At 38.0% G+C, this 18067-nt stretch overlaps 1 protein-coding gene and 1 long non-coding RNA gene across 2 annotated transcripts; both read left to right on the forward strand.

Annotated features, from left to right (window-relative positions):
* Positions 1-2566: 2566 nt before the first annotated feature.
* On the forward strand, positions 2567-11557 carry LOC139976185 (uncharacterized). Its single transcript, XR_011796025.1, has 4 exons — positions 2567-2800; positions 5599-6022; positions 6839-6896; positions 10237-11557. It is a non-coding gene; the product is annotated as an uncharacterized lncRNA (long non-coding RNA).
* Positions 11558-11865: 308 nt separating this feature from the next.
* LOC139976374 (G2/M phase-specific E3 ubiquitin-protein ligase-like) lies at positions 11866-17307 on the forward strand. Its single transcript, XM_071985080.1, has 5 exons — positions 11866-11887; positions 12596-12777; positions 13052-13104; positions 15058-15272; positions 16219-17307. Exons 1-5 carry the CDS (start codon positions 11866-11868, stop codon positions 16476-16478), a joined length of 732 nt encoding a protein of 243 aa, XP_071841181.1. The 3' UTR covers positions 16479-17307.
* Positions 17308-18067: the final 760 nt, after the last annotated feature.

Below are 18067 nucleotides of genomic sequence, written 5' to 3' on the forward strand. Positions count from 1 at the left end.
TGCATGTATGTATGTATGGACGCATGTGATATGAGAATTGAGCACATCTCCTGTGTATATCATGTATCGTTGTTTCAGTATTTTCCACGACTAACCGAGACCTGATAACGTGGAAAATGTAATATATAGGAAAATGGGTACAGTGCACAAGGAGGCGTGAAAATTTACGAGTTCTTTTTAGACCGACATGTATTCAATGTGCATCTATATACAGTATTTATGACAGAACCCATCATTGTGTAGCTAGTGCAATTGATGCACACGACGGATTTGTTGCAAGTAATCAAATATAGCTCACCGCCCCATCCCCCCTCCCAATGTTACGATGAGTGAAGAATGCTCTGGCTTTATTTAGTAGCCTTGTACGCTATCAATGAAATCGTAGGTCTCCAACTAAGACACCACCCTGCTCAGTAGCGTTGTGGGGGGGGGGGGGCGGTCACATGCGCACAGCCTGTGGGGTTATGGGGTCGATATCACACGTTTTTTGAAGATTCTACCATTTCAGAGTAATTAATGATTTAGCTAACGAGGCTCTCAAAGGCTTGGAAACGAATCTACGCTATGTCGGGAGGGGGAGGCAGGGATGAGAGCCAGGGCCGAGGGGCATCCCCCCTGGAGTTAGGGCTAAGTCAATTGCTTGAAAAGTCGGGCAATGCGGGTCCTATGGAAGGTTTTCTCAGGAAAACATTGTTCAGCACATCCCCTTGCACCCGTCGAGTGATTATCCTATGGGCAGAAGGGTGGTTTCCTAAATTCCCACACTTTATAAAAATACTCACTTGGAAATTTTTACTCTGACTAATGATTCCATGATCATTCATTGTTAAAACGAATCGCCTTAATTTTGCAAATTCCCCTTTTTTTCGCGCATTAGTCATTGTATCAATACATTGAGGAAAACTCTTGAGGTATGCGACTTGCAACTTCCCCCCCCCCCCAAAAAAAAAAAAAAAAAAAAAAACGCTGGGAAGGTAAAACTTTCATTTCTCGTGTCTTCAGATCCTCGAAACACATGTCTGATAGACTTTGAACTGGTTCTGATTACTACCAACGAGGCTGAGTTCAGACAAGTTGTTATATCGGGCTGCTACTTTGACTTCTGCCAAAGCCTATGGAGGAGGGTCCTGCAGATTGATTTGGCTGGCAGATACAGGCGGACGCCTGAGGAAGCGAATCAGGAAGTTCATGACCATCGGCTACCTGCCACTTGTCCTTGTCAGGCTCAATTTCTGGGAATTGGTGACTAACAACTCCACTCAACGCCTGGTGGCTGGCTACCCTGCAAGGCAGCAGTTCATTCAATACCTGGAGAATAACTACATCAGCGACAATGGAAACTTTCCTGCCCAGTTGTGGAATGTCTTCCATCGAGACAATGACAAACGGACAAACAACCATGCATGTTGAAGGTAACTATAATATTTGGCATGGGTGGGGCCAGAGAAGGGACAGGGCTGCATCCCCTTTCCCATGAACCGCATATTTATAGAGCCACTGGGCATCTGCTACTAGGGAGTGGTGGAGAAATGTGGAAATGCTTGTGTTGAATTGCTAGAGATTTTTTTTGTGACGGTTGTAGAGATGTAAACATCTTGCGGGTAGGTTGAGGCATTCGAGAAAAAAAAATCAAATGAGACCGTACTTTAGAGAATTTTGGAGATATTTTCAAAAATCACGGATAAATGTAACTACAGATTTCTTTGAGGCTCCTGATTTGAGTCCTGTAATGTGTTAGCTAGTTGGAATTGATAGGGTCAGTTGATAGAAGTTTTGACTTTGCATTAACATTGAATCAGATTACACTTAGGGTGGGTCAGCTATTACATTTAGCTTTAATTTTTATTACATTTAGGGTGGGTATTACATTTAGGGTTGTTATTACATTGAGCGGTGATACACGGCTAACGTGCTTTGTGTATGCCATGGGAAAAAATATTTTTAATTTTATAATTGAATAGACTTATCATACTTATTACACTTACTTGCCTGCCCTACCGTCGACTGTCTAGTATGGGTTAGATTTCCCTGTCAATCAGGATCATAATATGGATTTCTTCTCTTCAGGATTCCATCAGAGATGGAACAACATCATAGGCCGGGCCCACTGTCACTTTGGCTGTTCCTTCGGAAAATGAAGGATGAACAGCACCTGCTGGAGATCACTGTGGCTAGTGCCAGGAGAGGGGAAGCACCTCCCCACAGGAGGAAGACACTGGTGGACCCTGCAGCAACGGATAACGAGGCTACGGGATGAATACCTCAACGGTAAGCGGACACTGCAACGCTACTGGAATGCAGTAGTTTATGTTATTAAATCGTACGTGTGAGGTATATATATATATATATATATATATATATATATATATATATATCACACGCCAGTAGAATCACTGTGGTCGAGTGGTACGGACTTCGTGACACAAGATCTGGGGTTCGATTCCTACCTTCGCTTGATGAGTCCCAAAAGGACGAAACAGGTCGTGAAGTGGAATTTTTCTGGTGTGTTATTCTTTATTCATTTACTATATATATATGTAGCGGGCTCAAAAAGCAGGCTCCCCACCCCACAAAGTTCTGTTTTTAAACAATGGGACTTCCCCTCATCAAACCATTTTAGCTTCTAGACAGTTCATCCTCTAGAAGCACCCCCATGTACATAATCATAGATCCCGTCCGTCTGGAATGCAGACTGTCATAGGTTAGGGTCCTGTGTGTGAGGACCACACATGAATCTTGCAAGCAAGTGCCCTACTCATAACATATCTGATGTTTGTGTTCCATTACATTTCCTTATCAGGTATGTTGAGTTTCTTTCTTAATTTGCATGAGTTACTTTAAGTAAAATACTAGAGAGGCTAAAGGTTGTACTTAAACTTCATAATCACATTGTTGTCAATTAAGATGTAAAGTTATAGAGTGGCTCAGCCCATCGCAGAATTATTTCAGTAGGTCTATGTACTGTAGTGATGCTATGTATTGAAAACAATAGGCTTTGAACTGCATATAACAGGGTAGGCCATGTGATCACATGTATCATGCTTGGTGAGCAGAAGTGTAGTACTGGGCAGGACCATTCCATTTATTACTACTACTAGAGGGTCATACCATATATCCTGGGGTTAGTGGTCAGTTGAGAGCTACTAGGGAAGATTAGAGTACAGCAGGTAGCTATGACCTTGAGAGTTCATTATGTTGAACCTTGTTGCTGGTGATATAAATGTATAGGAAGGCATTTAGGGTTGTATGCGTAGTCCAGCATAGCTATTGTTTTACATTGAAGTATTGGAAAGACATTTTCAGGGTATTATTTCAGTTAGTTGATTGCATGGTAACTGTAACAAGTTAAAGGAGCATAATGACATTTTATTACAAGTAGTATTATTCCAGTTATTTAGTCATGCTCATGTTCTATGGAAGATTAAGGGTTATGATTTATACAGTATGTTGCTTTGAAATGACATTACGGTAGCTAGACCATCGTCATGCGGTGAATTGAGACAACTAAGCTTAATGTTCTTAGCAGTTAAAAGTGATGAAGGTCACTTAGCACTAGCTTAGGGAAGTTCATCCTCATGGTGAAGTGTCATCAAGGACATTGTTTAATATTCTTTACTCTTCTCTTTCTTCATTGAATTATCTATATGTTCATTACCTATCTTTTGTAAATGTATCTTAGCTTTAAAAGTGTGACGCTGTGCAATGTAGGAGTAATGGTAAATCCTATTTGGTAACAGGCAACACATAGATTTAACTGTTTTTATGCAACTCCAGTCAAACTGTCATGCCATGTATTGTTTATATTCTACAGCAGTTATTATTGTATTCAGTAAGATGCTAGTAATGGTCATGTATTAACAGTAGCACCTATGCAGAGGTAATGCCTGCATGTTGTTGTATTATGATCCGGTTTCAGGAGGATCCCCAAATTACCAATTAGTTTAGAGTGAAGCTTCAAATAGGATCGTTCGTTTAAGCAGTGTTTATCCATGCTTAAGTTCATATGTTACAAAGTAAGAGATTAAGTGGACTTTTGTAACCCGAAGGATAATAAAGACACACGAATCTTGCCCTACTCTTGCCCTGCTCATAAAATATCTGATGTTCATTCATACTTAGTAAAGATTCCTAAATCCTATTGGTCCATTCAGGTCAGCTGACCGTGGTTAATCCTGTGAGTAACGCACGGTAAAATTACGGGGCATCACTTTAATAAATCTTTGGTTATATGTAACCAAAAATGTTTTGTTTTATGATTTTTCCCCCACACAAATGGTAGTGTATGAATGAACGGGGTAAATCAACGGTCTAGCGTGCGTTACTCACATGATTAATGCACTCCGGGTGTAAATGCTATCGCTGGATGCACTCGGGCTCCGCCCTCGTGCATCGCTTGCATTATCCCCCGATCGTGCATTAATCCTGTGAGTAACGCACGCTAGACCGTTGATTAACCCCTTATTTAACATTTCCTTGAAATGACGTGGAGGCAACATATACATATATATATATATATAAATACATATATTTATATATATATATATATAGATATACTGTATATATATATATATATATATATATATATATATACATATATATATATATATTCCACTTTATACTGGCCCACCTAAAATACTGGTTAGTTCTATTCTGCGACTGCACACTTGATTTTCTTTTTACAATTATTTTACTAATAATGCATTGTGGGATATTTTCGACATCCTGAACATTTTGATGAATCGGGGACATTTTCGGGGACACTTGTTCATCGGGGACAGCACACTGTAATCGGGGACTGTCCTCAAAAATCGGGGACGTCTGGTCACCTTACCCAATGACCTCATTAATATTTATGATATGGTCACTCATGGGACATCCACCCACCACGTATGATGAATCATTTCCTTGGGGTTATCGTGCATACAAATATTCGGCTAAAGAATGCTAAGCACTGCCCCCTCATAAATATGCATGTTGTAAAATTGAACACATATATATACAAGCACTTGTCAGCTATCAACCAATAGCAACTTACCAATATTGCAGAAATCCAAACCTGCAATTGCAGAGTTATTGCAATTTTAAGATTTGTTTTGACCTGTGACTTTCATTAACATTCATGACATGACCACTACAACAATAACATTTTTCTACTCATCATGGCCCATCCACCTATCGAGTATGACTAATAACCATCATAATTGGATTCAGTTATCTCTGCCCGCCCCCCCCCCCCCAACCAAGAGCATCAGCAGAAATTTGAAAGATTTGTGTGGCAGTGGAGTGGATTTTTTTTTTTTTTAAACCTAAAGTGACATAATGTCAACGTTTGTGGACGCACTTGAAACGTTGAAACTTTTTGTATAATTAAAGGTGATTAAATGCAAAAGATGCTAACAATAGAAACTTAATATACACAAAACTCTAGTTATTGTTGGTGCTCATTGAGTGTTTAATGAGGTCAGTCTTCTGTAACTCCGCATTTTAGTACAAAGCTATAATTTCACTTCAAAATAGCTGGCAAAACTACAAACTTGATAAGATTGAGTGATTCAAAATCTTTACTTTTCAATTATTCTCTATTCTTTACACCTGTAGATGATCACCATAGCGAAAATCAAGGAAATGAGAGGGAAGTCTCAACCTTTTGAACTGCCGCTGAAGTGTGTTGTGCCTGCATTGTTGCCGCCAACAACCTACACCAAGGATGGTGTTGAAAAAAAATGCAAAACTTTGTAGTGTGTGACAGTACGGGATGCATAAAAACAGTATCATTTGACGTGACAAAAACAAAAAACATCAAAGATAACGCTACTGTTATCCTGAAGAACTACGTCACCAAACCAGATGCTATCATCATCACATCCAAGACTAAAATCTACCTGGCACCAACCATGGCTGTTGCCAACGCTGTCTTGCGAGAGGCAGTCACTTACCTGAGGCCTCCTACTCCACCACCCCCAAAACAGTGATAAAATCACCAATTAAATCGATGCAATCAATCACATGAAAAGTTATTAGAGTAAGTAATTTCTTACTCCATTCCTACAATGTTGTTCTGTACAGGTACTCATCACCAAATGTAGCATTATAATGATGTGCATTTATGTACAACTTACTTATTAACTACATGACTCTCTCGAAGGTTTGCATGTTGGAAGATTGGTAGACATCTTTTTGTTACAACATGTAGATAATTCTAAAAGAGATTGAGTAGATGAACACTGCATAGGTGACTTAACAATTCAAACATTATTCTTGGCCTGTCTTTAGGAAAATGGCTTTAAATGTGGAAAATTAATCTTACAAGCTGTACTGGTTGAATGATCTCTATGGTCAAAGGATTTGTGATAATGGAAATATTGTTATCGAATTCAAATTAATGATGAATGGTTGAATTAATTAGATAACGTTAATCTGTTTGGAGTTGATCAGGAGGAAGTAATACTTTTTGTTGTATTGTCCTAATTAGATCTATTGTTCTAGGGATTACTGATAAATGAATGGGCTACTATTTGTTATGCTGACCAACACTTGAGCCTTAAAGGCCCCCCTGTCAACCACCATTTGAAAAGATTTTTTTTTTCATTTGTCAAATTTATGTATTGCAAATGGACAGAAATGAACTGTAACTATCACCACAGTTTAAATCATTACATGTGACAAGAGGCCATTTTACTGACATGGAAGTCTGGATGTTACCAACAAATCTTTACAGTTCTGTGTCCTTGTTCTTTCCATAATCACTTTTCTTCCAAAATACTGCCATTTAAACTTCATTTTGTACTATAGGACTCAACTATGTTCTCTTTCCATGCACTTCCAACTTCCTTTGTAGTTACAACAGAGTACCAGAGTGAGAGACAGGTATCCACCACCTCAAGAACAAAATAAAGGTATTTGTCTTACTCCTACCATGTGGGCTATGCCCATTGTACATTATCTGGTATATGCATGCATAGTGAACCAATACTTCAAGACTAACTTGCCCGAAAACAGTGACACAGGTCCATATTTGAGATTGATTGGGTGACCAGTGAAATTGTTGAATTGTTTTAATAGTGCTTAGATGCAAACTGGTGCTGTCCTTCGCAACATTTGTGTGTGACATATGGATGAAGGATGCTACAGTAATGCTGTGAAACATTCTATCACAAATGATTAAACATGGGTAGAGTTGTAACCACAGTGGGCAGGGTTAATACAGTAGGCCTAAATAGGATATCCTCTAACCACTTTTCCCATGATTGTCTCCCAACAGTGCATCTGGCATAGGTAGAAACCCACACAGAGTGTGATATGGTCAGGGTTGTTTGACTTAAATCTTGTTGATTTAAATCACTAATTTAAATCCTGATTTAAATTAAAGGATTTTGTTTTTTAATCACTGATTTAAATAACTTTCATAGAATTTTAAAAAAAAATTATTAAAAGCCAATTTAATCATTGGAGTCCACCAAATTGCACACTGTAAAATGATTGTAACACATAAGCCCCTATAAAGCATTAATTCAACAAAATTTTACATAAATTTGGTTACCATATTCACTGGATTAGAAATAAAATTCACTTTATTTATTTATTTCATGATCCCTTCATTGCTATGATATAATAATCATGGTACATATTAATATAACCTAATGATTACACTAGAATCCCAAAGCACTCATATAGTCTTGATTAGAGTAATGAAAGAAAAAATTAGTCTTTTGTTTTTGGCAAAGTTTCAGTTCCAATCAAAATTGTAATCGTAAACCAATGAACATGACAGTGAACATGTTAAGGCTGGCACATGATTGGGTATTACCCCTCTCATAGTTTGGATCAGTTTGATTAACATCATTTTTGTGTACATCTGATGATACTGTACCACCCAAATGGTCTGGATATTCAAAATATATGCAAGCACGTCTCAATCTTTCAAATATTCAAGTGCCAATAAAGTAAAGTCCAAATAATGACTCGAATCAAGACCACCAACTAAATATATAGGCGGAGTGTATAGCCTAGTGGTTAACGCCGGCGTCTCCCAGACATGAGATCCCCGGTTCGATTCCCCGCCGACAGCAATGTGTGTCGTCTGGCAAGGGTGTTGTTCAATAACAACTTCCCGACATGGACGTTAAATGGATGTGTGCCGAGAGATTGGCTTCGGTCAGCTTGCGAGTCTACAAGCCTCCATGGCTTCTTTCGCGAGTTCCTGCTTGCGGGAAGATCACATATACATACATATATACATATCCCTGTTTTACAACATTTGGAAGAGTCAAAGACTGTTTGCATCTAAATACCATTTTTGAGAAATATAGCCTATTATGCCTTTCGGTAGAAAATGTTGTACTGTTTCGTACCCCAAATAACTGCATTATAGTGCCTTCAATATTACCTTTGTACAATCATGTTGACTAGATCTATGAAATCAAAAGCATAGACTACAATAACCTAATCCCCAATTAACACTTATTTCCTGTGTATAGATGCATAAACTATGGAAGTGATGGAGACTACGCTGATTGTATACAAACATGCTCCTATAGTTAACAATAGAATTGATAAAGGTGGCATATAGGGCCTGTTTGTGTATACTACAATCAAAACTGTTTCACTTTTAATATCCCAGAAGCTTTTATGATTCTGAATTCAACTTAAAGGCATTGAAGACTCGCCCCAAACCGTGTGCAGCCATCTGAAGAAGTAACTTTCCGTTGCTTGCAAGTGACGTTTTGTTCGTGTTGCTACAAAATGCAGACAGTACAGTAATGAAACATGATACCTTGTTACTGTATCTTTAGCTGGACCAGAGATGTCCATCGCTGTATTGTTTGTACACTGTGCTGTGGATATTGACTGCAGCTGTATGTACTTACTGTACACTAGTGTCTAATTACCGATGGTAGCAAGCTGTTTGTGTGTATTTTCTGGGATCGATGGTGGTGTCTAACACCTCATTCGGAACTAGGTCAGATTACCGGTATTAGATGTTTCTTTTTGCGCGAGTCTTCACACCCTTTAAACATTATTGTGCTTGACTGCTTGTATTGAGTGTTTGTAGGAAGATTTTGACAACATTTGTGATCAAATTTAAATTAAAAAAAAAAGTCAGATTTAAATAAAAAAAGTCACCAACCTTGTATATGGTGTAAACAGGCAAGAGATTTGTCATGGGAAGGGGAAAGGGACTCTGGGGGGGGGTTCTCCCGTTTGGCGAAAAACTGCAATTCACAAGCCTGTAGACGCAAAATGGTGCAATGTTTGTGAGAAAACTGCAGTCAAATCTCCACTGAACATTTACAAATTTTCTTCATAACCAAGCAAAATCAATTTTTGTGTTCAATCTTGTTTTGTCACTTGGGTCATGGGGTGGGGGTTGAATCAGCCCCCCCCCAAAAAAAACGTGGCTACGCCTGTGGTGTATATCAGCATCAATTCCTGAACCATAGCCGTGGATGGACATCGGCAAAACTTGGACACAATGATTCCTGGGTGGATGGTCATAAGGGGCATTCAGGAATATGAGGTCAAATGTCATCAACACGTCATTTTGGGGAACATTCTCTGAAAATCTGCAAATTGCCTCTACCACAGCCCGTGTGGTTTGCAGGTTAAGAATACGCCCACTGTAACTATCATGCATGTTGTTGAAGGCGACTAAAGGAAGATGTGTCCTATGTGGGCGGCTGGATATACCCCCACTAACAGTCGTAAAAAAACTGTCCTTACAGCTGCATAGTTGTTTTGGCACTATATGACTCTGTCTATCTGATCTATCTCATCTATCTTCCTGATATATAGATATACAGTATCTGTCTAACTGTCTGTCTGTGCTTAAGATCAAATGTCATATTAGGTATTAAAATACTTTGAAAATCTTCAAAATGCTCCTTTCAGCGATTTAATAGGATGTTCAGGAAAAGATGGAAAAGTTCAGGAAAAGTTCTTCACAGATGAAATGGATATTGATGGAAGTTGATTATATTCATTTTGGGGTAGTTCAGGAAGTTAAAGTCAAATGTCTTGTAGGGGTCGTATGTTATAAGGCTATTAAGGAATGATTATGAAGGGTGGCCTACTCTCAATTTAATTCTGGTTGGTTATATATATATACAGTATGCTGGTTTTCTATTGAAGAAAGTTGTCAGTAAATTACACAACTTATGGTATGAGCTACTGCACGATTGGTGCTCTAGGTTTCTACTGATTTCTGAATCATTATACAAAAAACTTTTTTTTAATTAGATACTGTATCTGCACCACCAAATGAAGACATACCACTGACCATAATAGCATTTGATGTTGAAGGTGGGACAGTTCAGCTACTTTGCCAAGTAGACGACAACATCAATACCTATGAGGCAACAACGGAAACGATCAACACTATGCTGGCATCTCTTGGTGATGAGTACTTTGATGCAACGCGATCCATGGAAGATAAACTAATGAAAGTTATCCCAGCCACGATAAACATGAAAGTATGTGCTGGGAAGGTAGTTGCTATTCATGGCAACCTTACCACTGCCAATCTTTAAATATTTGTTATATAGTGTTAGTATGTTGATATAGTGTAGTATATAATGTAGGCTATTAACAAAATATACTCAAGAATATATATTTCATCTACCTTCTAATGTATGCTACCATGTTGGCATCTGCATATATGATCCTTTCATGAAATTGGATCAGAAAATGTGAGATTTACTGACAAACCCTGCATGGCTAAGAATATTTGCTAACTTCACATATTATTTGGGCATAGGACTTTAGAACAACCTTTCCATTTGTATTGGTTAAAAATCACTTTTCACAAAAACATTTTTGGAAAACAAGCCAAAAACAGGTGCCAAGTCTACAATTATTTTTGTAGATTTACATTAATGAAATTTTGAAGCCTGTGAACTGATTTCTACGATATATTATTCATTTTGATAATTCATAATGAATGATTGGTTATCTAACCAACCCAGCCAAATTTTGAGCTCATACCACCTGAGCTTGCTGGTGGGAAGTATTGTTTAATATCATATGGCGTCTATCACTCTATCTTTTCACAATTGCTCAAAGTGATCCTACAGTATGCGCACTGTGACGTCTAGAGGTCGTGCACTGACCTACATGGAGTGTGAGCACTTCCCGATTTTGCGATTTCCCAAGATCCGGCCCCAAAAAATGTGAAGAATTCCCAAGGACACTGTACTGTATGGATATCTAGCAATATCTATAGGGATGAAAATCCCAAGATCTTCCAAAAATTGAAGACAGATAGAGAATCGAAGCAGTCAGTGTGTAATGAACTTAAAACTGTGCGTCTTTCAAATTGAAAAGAATGTCGGCATTGCACAATAAACAGATTAAACTTATTTATTTCAGTCTCATTTCAATTATTCAAATCTGAAGGGCAAACAGCAGATATCACATCATACTGTATCAGTGAGCATGAAAAATTGAAAATGGCATTCCAAGATGAACAGCCTCCAAACTGTCAATGGGTGTAGGCATTGGCATTGGAGCCCAATTTGATATGGGGGAGGGGGAGGCCTGTAATGACTTGAATGAGAAATGTGAATTTTCAAATTCTGAACAAATAATGGTCTTAAAACCTTGAAAAGTGGGGCTGACGGGTATTGTGGGCCGCGACGTAGAATCACCTACAAAAGCAGTGACCCACAGGAGATGCTATGAGGTCGAACATGATGTGACAATCTTCAAAAAGTTAGGATCCATGAAAAAAAACTTATTGGGAAATACTTGGTTCTCAGGCAAAAGCGTACATCTGGTTGGTCATTTTCAAGCCCAAGAATTAGTGTCATTTCCGGTGATCTGGGGGGTATCAATACCATAAATTTTCTTGTACGCCGAGTGCCAACCGATATGGTGGAGCTACGCTTAGATAGTAATTTGTGCCCCCCCCCCCAGTTAGAAAATCCTGGATATGCGTCTGTATAATGCACTAGCAATATTGCAAAGTAGAACAATTTTCAGGTGCAGTTTCAAGTTATCCAGTTTAATATAAACCTTTATTTTCTAAACTTGGAACTTTTGGCTGGATCACATTCAGTTATTGTTATGTCTTTCATTACAGATGCATGCAGCAAGCTTCTCTTAGTCTGGCACTCGCATACCATTTAATTTGTAGAAAGCTGTGTCGTTACAAGCCATAACTTGAGTAACTTAAAAATCAAGTTTGTAGTAGCCGGCATTCTTATATCGATCATTATTTTCATATCAAGGCAGGGCTTACAATTTTGCACCATTAAGCAGCTACTGTATTAATGCATGGTGGGAGACATAAAGAATTGTGGACTAATGTTCTCATTCCTCATTTTGTGTCAATTACTGTATATGTCTGTTTCTCGCAGAAAAAAATGCTTTGGTGCCAATTCCTTGTATCAATTGCCATGTTGGCTTTAAGTTAAAGAATTGTTGCAGTGCCTGATCCTCTACCCAACATGTGCTTCCTCAAGACTGATAAAACTTACAGTAATATTTTATTATCAGTTAGCTGTGTTATATTTGTAGCTATTCTATCAAAGATAATAATTGCATGATGCTCATTCAAAACAGGATTTTATCAAGTTTTATATTCCTTTTCTTCATCCAGCATTAAATGGTGGATTATTCAAAGTTGCTGGTACCATGGTGGCCGTGTCACTAATACATGGAGGGCCAGCACCACACTTCTTTTCAAGGAGTTTGTACAACATCGTTTCATATGGATTTGAAGCAGCAGCTCCACTTGTAGAAGAAGTTTCTGATCCAGAAACCAAGTTGCTTATTGAAGCTGTAAGTGATTAAGGATGAGAGTGTTACAGTTTAATGGCACAGATTATTGCTTCATAAACAAATTGATGAAGTAATGAAACAAGAAAAGGAGGAAAGGGGTAAAAGATGTTGGGGGGGGGGGAGTGCAAGAAACCCAAGGAGTAGTGATAGGCTGTGGGAAAGAGGTGTTTTCAGTGGAATTTCTTTTATTTGGATTATATGAATAGTACTCTCAAGAATCTGAAAGTATCAATGTAATTCTAAACATATCTTTAAATTTATGATTCCAGTGTAGTTTATAGGATCCATAGAGGATTCTCAGCTAGACTTCAAAAAATTAGGCAAACAGTAAGAGAAGGAAAGAAAAGTTACATAACAATTAACTTAAAGATGAAATGAGATGCATTCAAATGTAGAATAAATATATATAGGTTTATATTCATATTCTGTTTGACAGATCGTGAATGCGACTTCTACAGAAGAGTTACATGACGCAGTTGAATCTGCATCATTTCTGATGGGATTGGCAGGGATAATTTAAGTCACCCCATCGCTCCCTGACAAGGAGTCAATTGCAAAGGAGCATATTCAATTTCTTGTAATTGACAGAGCCAGGTCTGCATATGAAAGGTATATTCATCTCCCTTTATTTCTCAGTACTCAAACATAATCTAGTCCAAAAATCTAAAATATGACAATTACATAAATAAAAGAAGTATGCACTACACAGAGTTTTAGCCTCATCCAAAAGGTCGGTATGTGACGTCATCGCTCGCAGATGAACATTTTGTCTCTCCCAATTCTGAAGTACATATTAGCTGCATTTAATACTGATTAAGAGGATTTGGGTGATTGTAGTAGAGTATGTGTATGTGATGCAAAAGAACTATGAGAACAGTGCATGATGGATTTCATACTTGGCTAGTGGGTTCATATTTGTGGGTCCAACATAATAGAGATTTGTGGTCACCATGGGTGGCAATCTGATAACAGCTTGGTAACATCATACAGTATTACCCAAAGTAATAGTCAATGTAGGAAAATGAAGACACACTTGCTCGCTAAAAACAGCCAATGACTTTAAATACTTAGTGAGCACAAAAACACCATTTTTCGTAGAGGTCAATTATCACTTGAGGTCAACAGTCAGTTGTCAAAGTCTGAAAACTATGATATCTTATGCAATACACACAGAAAACCATGTGCTCTCTGAATAGGTCAAAAGTCATTAAATATCATCTAAGTCTGAAAACTTACTAATTTTATTAAGCTTGAATCAACTTGGATGACATATGACATGTATTGATCCACTTCACAACACATCAAATTTATTTTCTATGGTGAGTCCATTTTGGTTGAAGTTCATACTTGGTATGTAGATTTCTGTTGATGAGTAAAAGATATCTATTGAATTGGTAGGTGTCAAAGGTGATTTGAGGTCAAAGTCTGTAAATATTCTTAAGTACATAGTATAATCCATAACAACTCCCTGGTATAATTAAAGCCAGACTGCAAAACACATTGAGGTTTCGATGGCTTCATTTGCACTAGACTTCTGCTTGTAAACCAGAAATAGCTGTCTCAATATAAATGGCCCGAACCACAATGTTGATGTACAGTTAATTACACTATGGCATGGTAAACACAGGTCAGTCTACTGTACGTGGCAATACACACCTCCACCAAAAACAATAGGGGTCTTGTACTCAATGTGATGCATCCACACACCAAGTATGAGAAGTATCTACTATTCCCATCGGTAGATAGTCATGTAAAAGGGATTTCAGAGTTTGACCTCTGCTGATCTCAAATGAGATTTGACCTCACAAGCAACAGGATTCTTGTACTCTAAATGGCAAACCCACATATCATGCAGCCTATGCAAAGTATCCTTGACTTCTACCATGAGAAATCATGTTTTCAAGGTTTTTAGGCCTGACAAATGTATTTAAATGTAACCGCTATTTGGCGACCGTGACTAACAGTCTACTGAAAATTTTGATAACTGTGCAAACTTGGAAGAACTTCATACATGGTGTTTACGAGCACCTTAGTGAGTACATGAACCCCTTTTGTTATTGTGTCAAAGGTCATTTGAGGTCAACGTAAATCTCTGAAAAAACTTGTAAACATAAAAATTCTTATAGTGAATCATTAGTGGACTTGACAATTGGGGAACCATCCATTTGCTGACATCAATAATTGTCAGCACTTGAAATGTGGAGTACAGTGTTGTTATTGACTCAAATAAAATGTGGCAAGGAATAATTAATTGGGCTTTCTGTTTCACTCACTCTGCAGCTTCCTTGAAGGGTTATCTACAATGGGACTACTGGACCTCATTGGGTCTCATCCACTTGTTATGGAAGAGTGCTTCATGCGGAGCGAGGATATTCTAACAGCCTCAAGAATGGAGAGACTCTTTAGTCATGATCTCTCTCCAGAGGGGAGCAATAGAAGAATGGCAGAAGCCAGAACGTTGACATACTGGCTTGACATGCTCATTGATATTGATGGTAAAGTTAACTTAATGTTATGATGAAATTATGTAATATAATGAATGACATGTATTACTTATATTTTGCAGGCAGTGTTTCATCTGTGTCTTATCTGTTAAATTTATTTAACAGATAATCAGCTGAACAATTGTTAGTAAGGAGAACATAGTAACATTGTTTCTTTGAGACATCTGCTAAATTATCGATATTATATCAATGTCATTCATGAATCAAAATGTAAACATAGCATTTTGTTCTGGATTTTTTTTTTACCTCAAGTGGTTCTGCAATATTTGCTCACAAAACTATGCAGAGGCTACTATGGCATTCATCTAAAATTTTCTGGAAAAAGCAGTTAAACATCCAAGTAAGCTGTTATGGATTACAAATTAAATTCTACCTTAATGTCCCTGTCAAAGATGTTTGCTAATTAAACACACACATAGAAACCTAAGTGCTATGTTTCTACCATTAGAGAAATGCAAAACAATTAAAGTATGTTTAGATAAATCATTGCTGTCAGTAGACCATCCAAAACCACTGCTATCCCGCCAGGTTACTTTTACAATTCGCTTCAAATTTATGATTCCCTTGCCAAAGGCAAAAAGAGTCAATGCTGTTTATTCAGGTAAAGCTGATGAAAACCCCTTACTCTAAATGTGGATGCATCAGATTATGTACAATGTCCCCGTGCACACAATTGACATAAATGTTCTCATAACCGGTACGTACCCTTTCCTAACTAAGAACACTGTAAAGTATGATAGTAGATAACATACATTCACATTGACAATCTCTATGGAACAGAATGGGCTCATGTCAGCTTTTTGCACTTATTGCCAACTTAAGCTTTCCATAGTAACAATAATCCATAAATTATTCCGACTGTACTCCAAGGAAGGATTATGATTGGTGAATCCCAATGTTAAACATTTTCTTTTCTTTTTATGTTCTATTTAAATAGACAAACAGTCAACAATATCTCATAGGGACATCCTAATTTTCACCACTGGGTTGGACACAGTTCCAGCGATAGGATTTCAGTCAAGTCCACAGCTGCAGTTTCTGCACGATGCAGAATTCAATGAAGGCCAGAGATCTCAGTTCCCAAAAGTCCACACCTGTGCCTGCATTTTAAAACTCTTGATCCATAATTCCTATGAATTATTTAAAGAAAAGATTGAGTTTGGAATTTTATCTGCTGCTGGACTCAGTGAACCTTAGCATGACATAAATGTGTGTTAATCTTTTTGTTTCTGTTCCTATGTTTAAAGCATATGAGGTGCTTATGTATTCAGTTATTTTCACGTGCACACATATGGGTGTGTGAGTGGAGTCTTAAAGAATCTAAGCTGCTTTTAGTTGATGTAATGGGGGGGGGGGGGTGGAGTTGAGCAATATGGGAGATATGTTTTGGGTGGGGCCACAGAATGCAAATTGCAGAAATGCAAACTTTTCATTGTATTACTTAGAATCAAGTATATTGTACACCATCACTATACATTATGTCAGGTTCATGAAGAACACTGCTTATGTTACATCATCGTAACCACAATGCATTTTTGCATTGTTTATTGTTTGTTTTGTAGGCATGACCAATTTCATGTAGGTGCACCAGGGGGAGGGGGCACATGTTTGTTTCATTACATATTTGGCACACTTTTGATGTTTGCAAGTGTGTAAGTGTTCATCTTATGAAAGTGTTTCAATTAATTAATATGCATGGTGACATGGACTTAAATGCTGTATTTTTGGCATACAACTTTGATTAGAATATCTAATATAAATGACAGATTGATTTGGTGGCAACAGATAGGTTGTGGGCTGTACATATGTCTGACTTTTTTAAGTGAAGCGGGGGGGGGGCGGGGATATTATGTCATGCATATCAATGAGTGGGTGCGGCTGAACGACAATTAACTAAGTTGGCTCATTGTGAACCAGATATAATGTGCCATACATTATACTGTATCCACAGTGCTGGAATATGTAATGGACAGATGGGGTGGGGAGGGGATATGGTGCCTTCTGACTCCAGCAAATGCTCATGGCAGACCAGTGGCCCAAATACAGTACCTTGCTGTTGGTATGGGTGGGGGGAGGGGGTGGGGCATTAGAGTTTCACTTGAACCTCTTTATTTGTGGAAAAGAAATTGGTTTTCCAACTGTTTGCATTACAACAGCATTTTTTTATTGTAGCCTCTTAAACCTGGACAATTCTCATTAGCAATATGTTTCATATTGTATGGATCAGTGAAGAAGTTTACAGATGTTGGAGTTAAGTTGGCCTACCACTCACCCATCAATTCGCAGGATACCAAAATAAAAATAAATAGCTATGACACTGTTTTTCGACTTTTTTGTATTGCATGGTGTGAGCTGCTTTACAGGTTTTCATCATTAGCCACGATAAGCACATAGTACAAGATTTCACTGAACACGTTAAGCTCAAGTTGGTTCATTACTTGATACTTCTAGTCAAAAGTGTCATTGTGTGGGACTTTTGAATGAAACACACATCTCCATGCGGGTCAAAATAATGGACAAAGATAAGAGTTTCCTGTGTATACCTATACCCATATGTACTAATATGGATGTAAATGTTTGAAATAACCAATGTTACCATGGAAACTTAAGAACACAGGAGCTACTCTCCAAACGGATTACCTTTTATAATGCAAGCATAGTCGTATACACGAATAAAGTTGATCCCTCGCTTGAACCGTCAGAAAAGTTATGGACCCCCCCCCCACCCTTAAGTTTGAATTCGTAACAGAGGGTACAGCCTGTAAAGTGTTCTGTAATTAGTTTCT

Source organism: Apostichopus japonicus, chromosome 11, assembly GCF_037975245.1.
Source record: "Apostichopus japonicus isolate 1M-3 chromosome 11, ASM3797524v1, whole genome shotgun sequence".
Taxonomy (NCBI): domain Eukaryota; kingdom Metazoa; phylum Echinodermata; class Holothuroidea; order Aspidochirotida; family Stichopodidae; genus Apostichopus; species Apostichopus japonicus.

Bases quoted from the DNA above. Each gene is read 5' to 3' on its own strand.
- LOC139976374 (XM_071985080.1), top strand. From the start codon at position 11,866: ATGGTGGAGCTACGCTTAGATA. The intron at 12,778-13,051 runs GTAAGTGATTAA...ATTCCAGTGTAG, and splicing joins CCAAGTTGCTTATTGAAGCT to TTTATAGGATCCATAGAGGA. The intron at 13,105-15,057 runs GTAAGAGAAGGA...CTCACTCTGCAG, and splicing joins TTCAAAAAATTAGGCAAACA to CTTCCTTGAAGGGTTATCTA.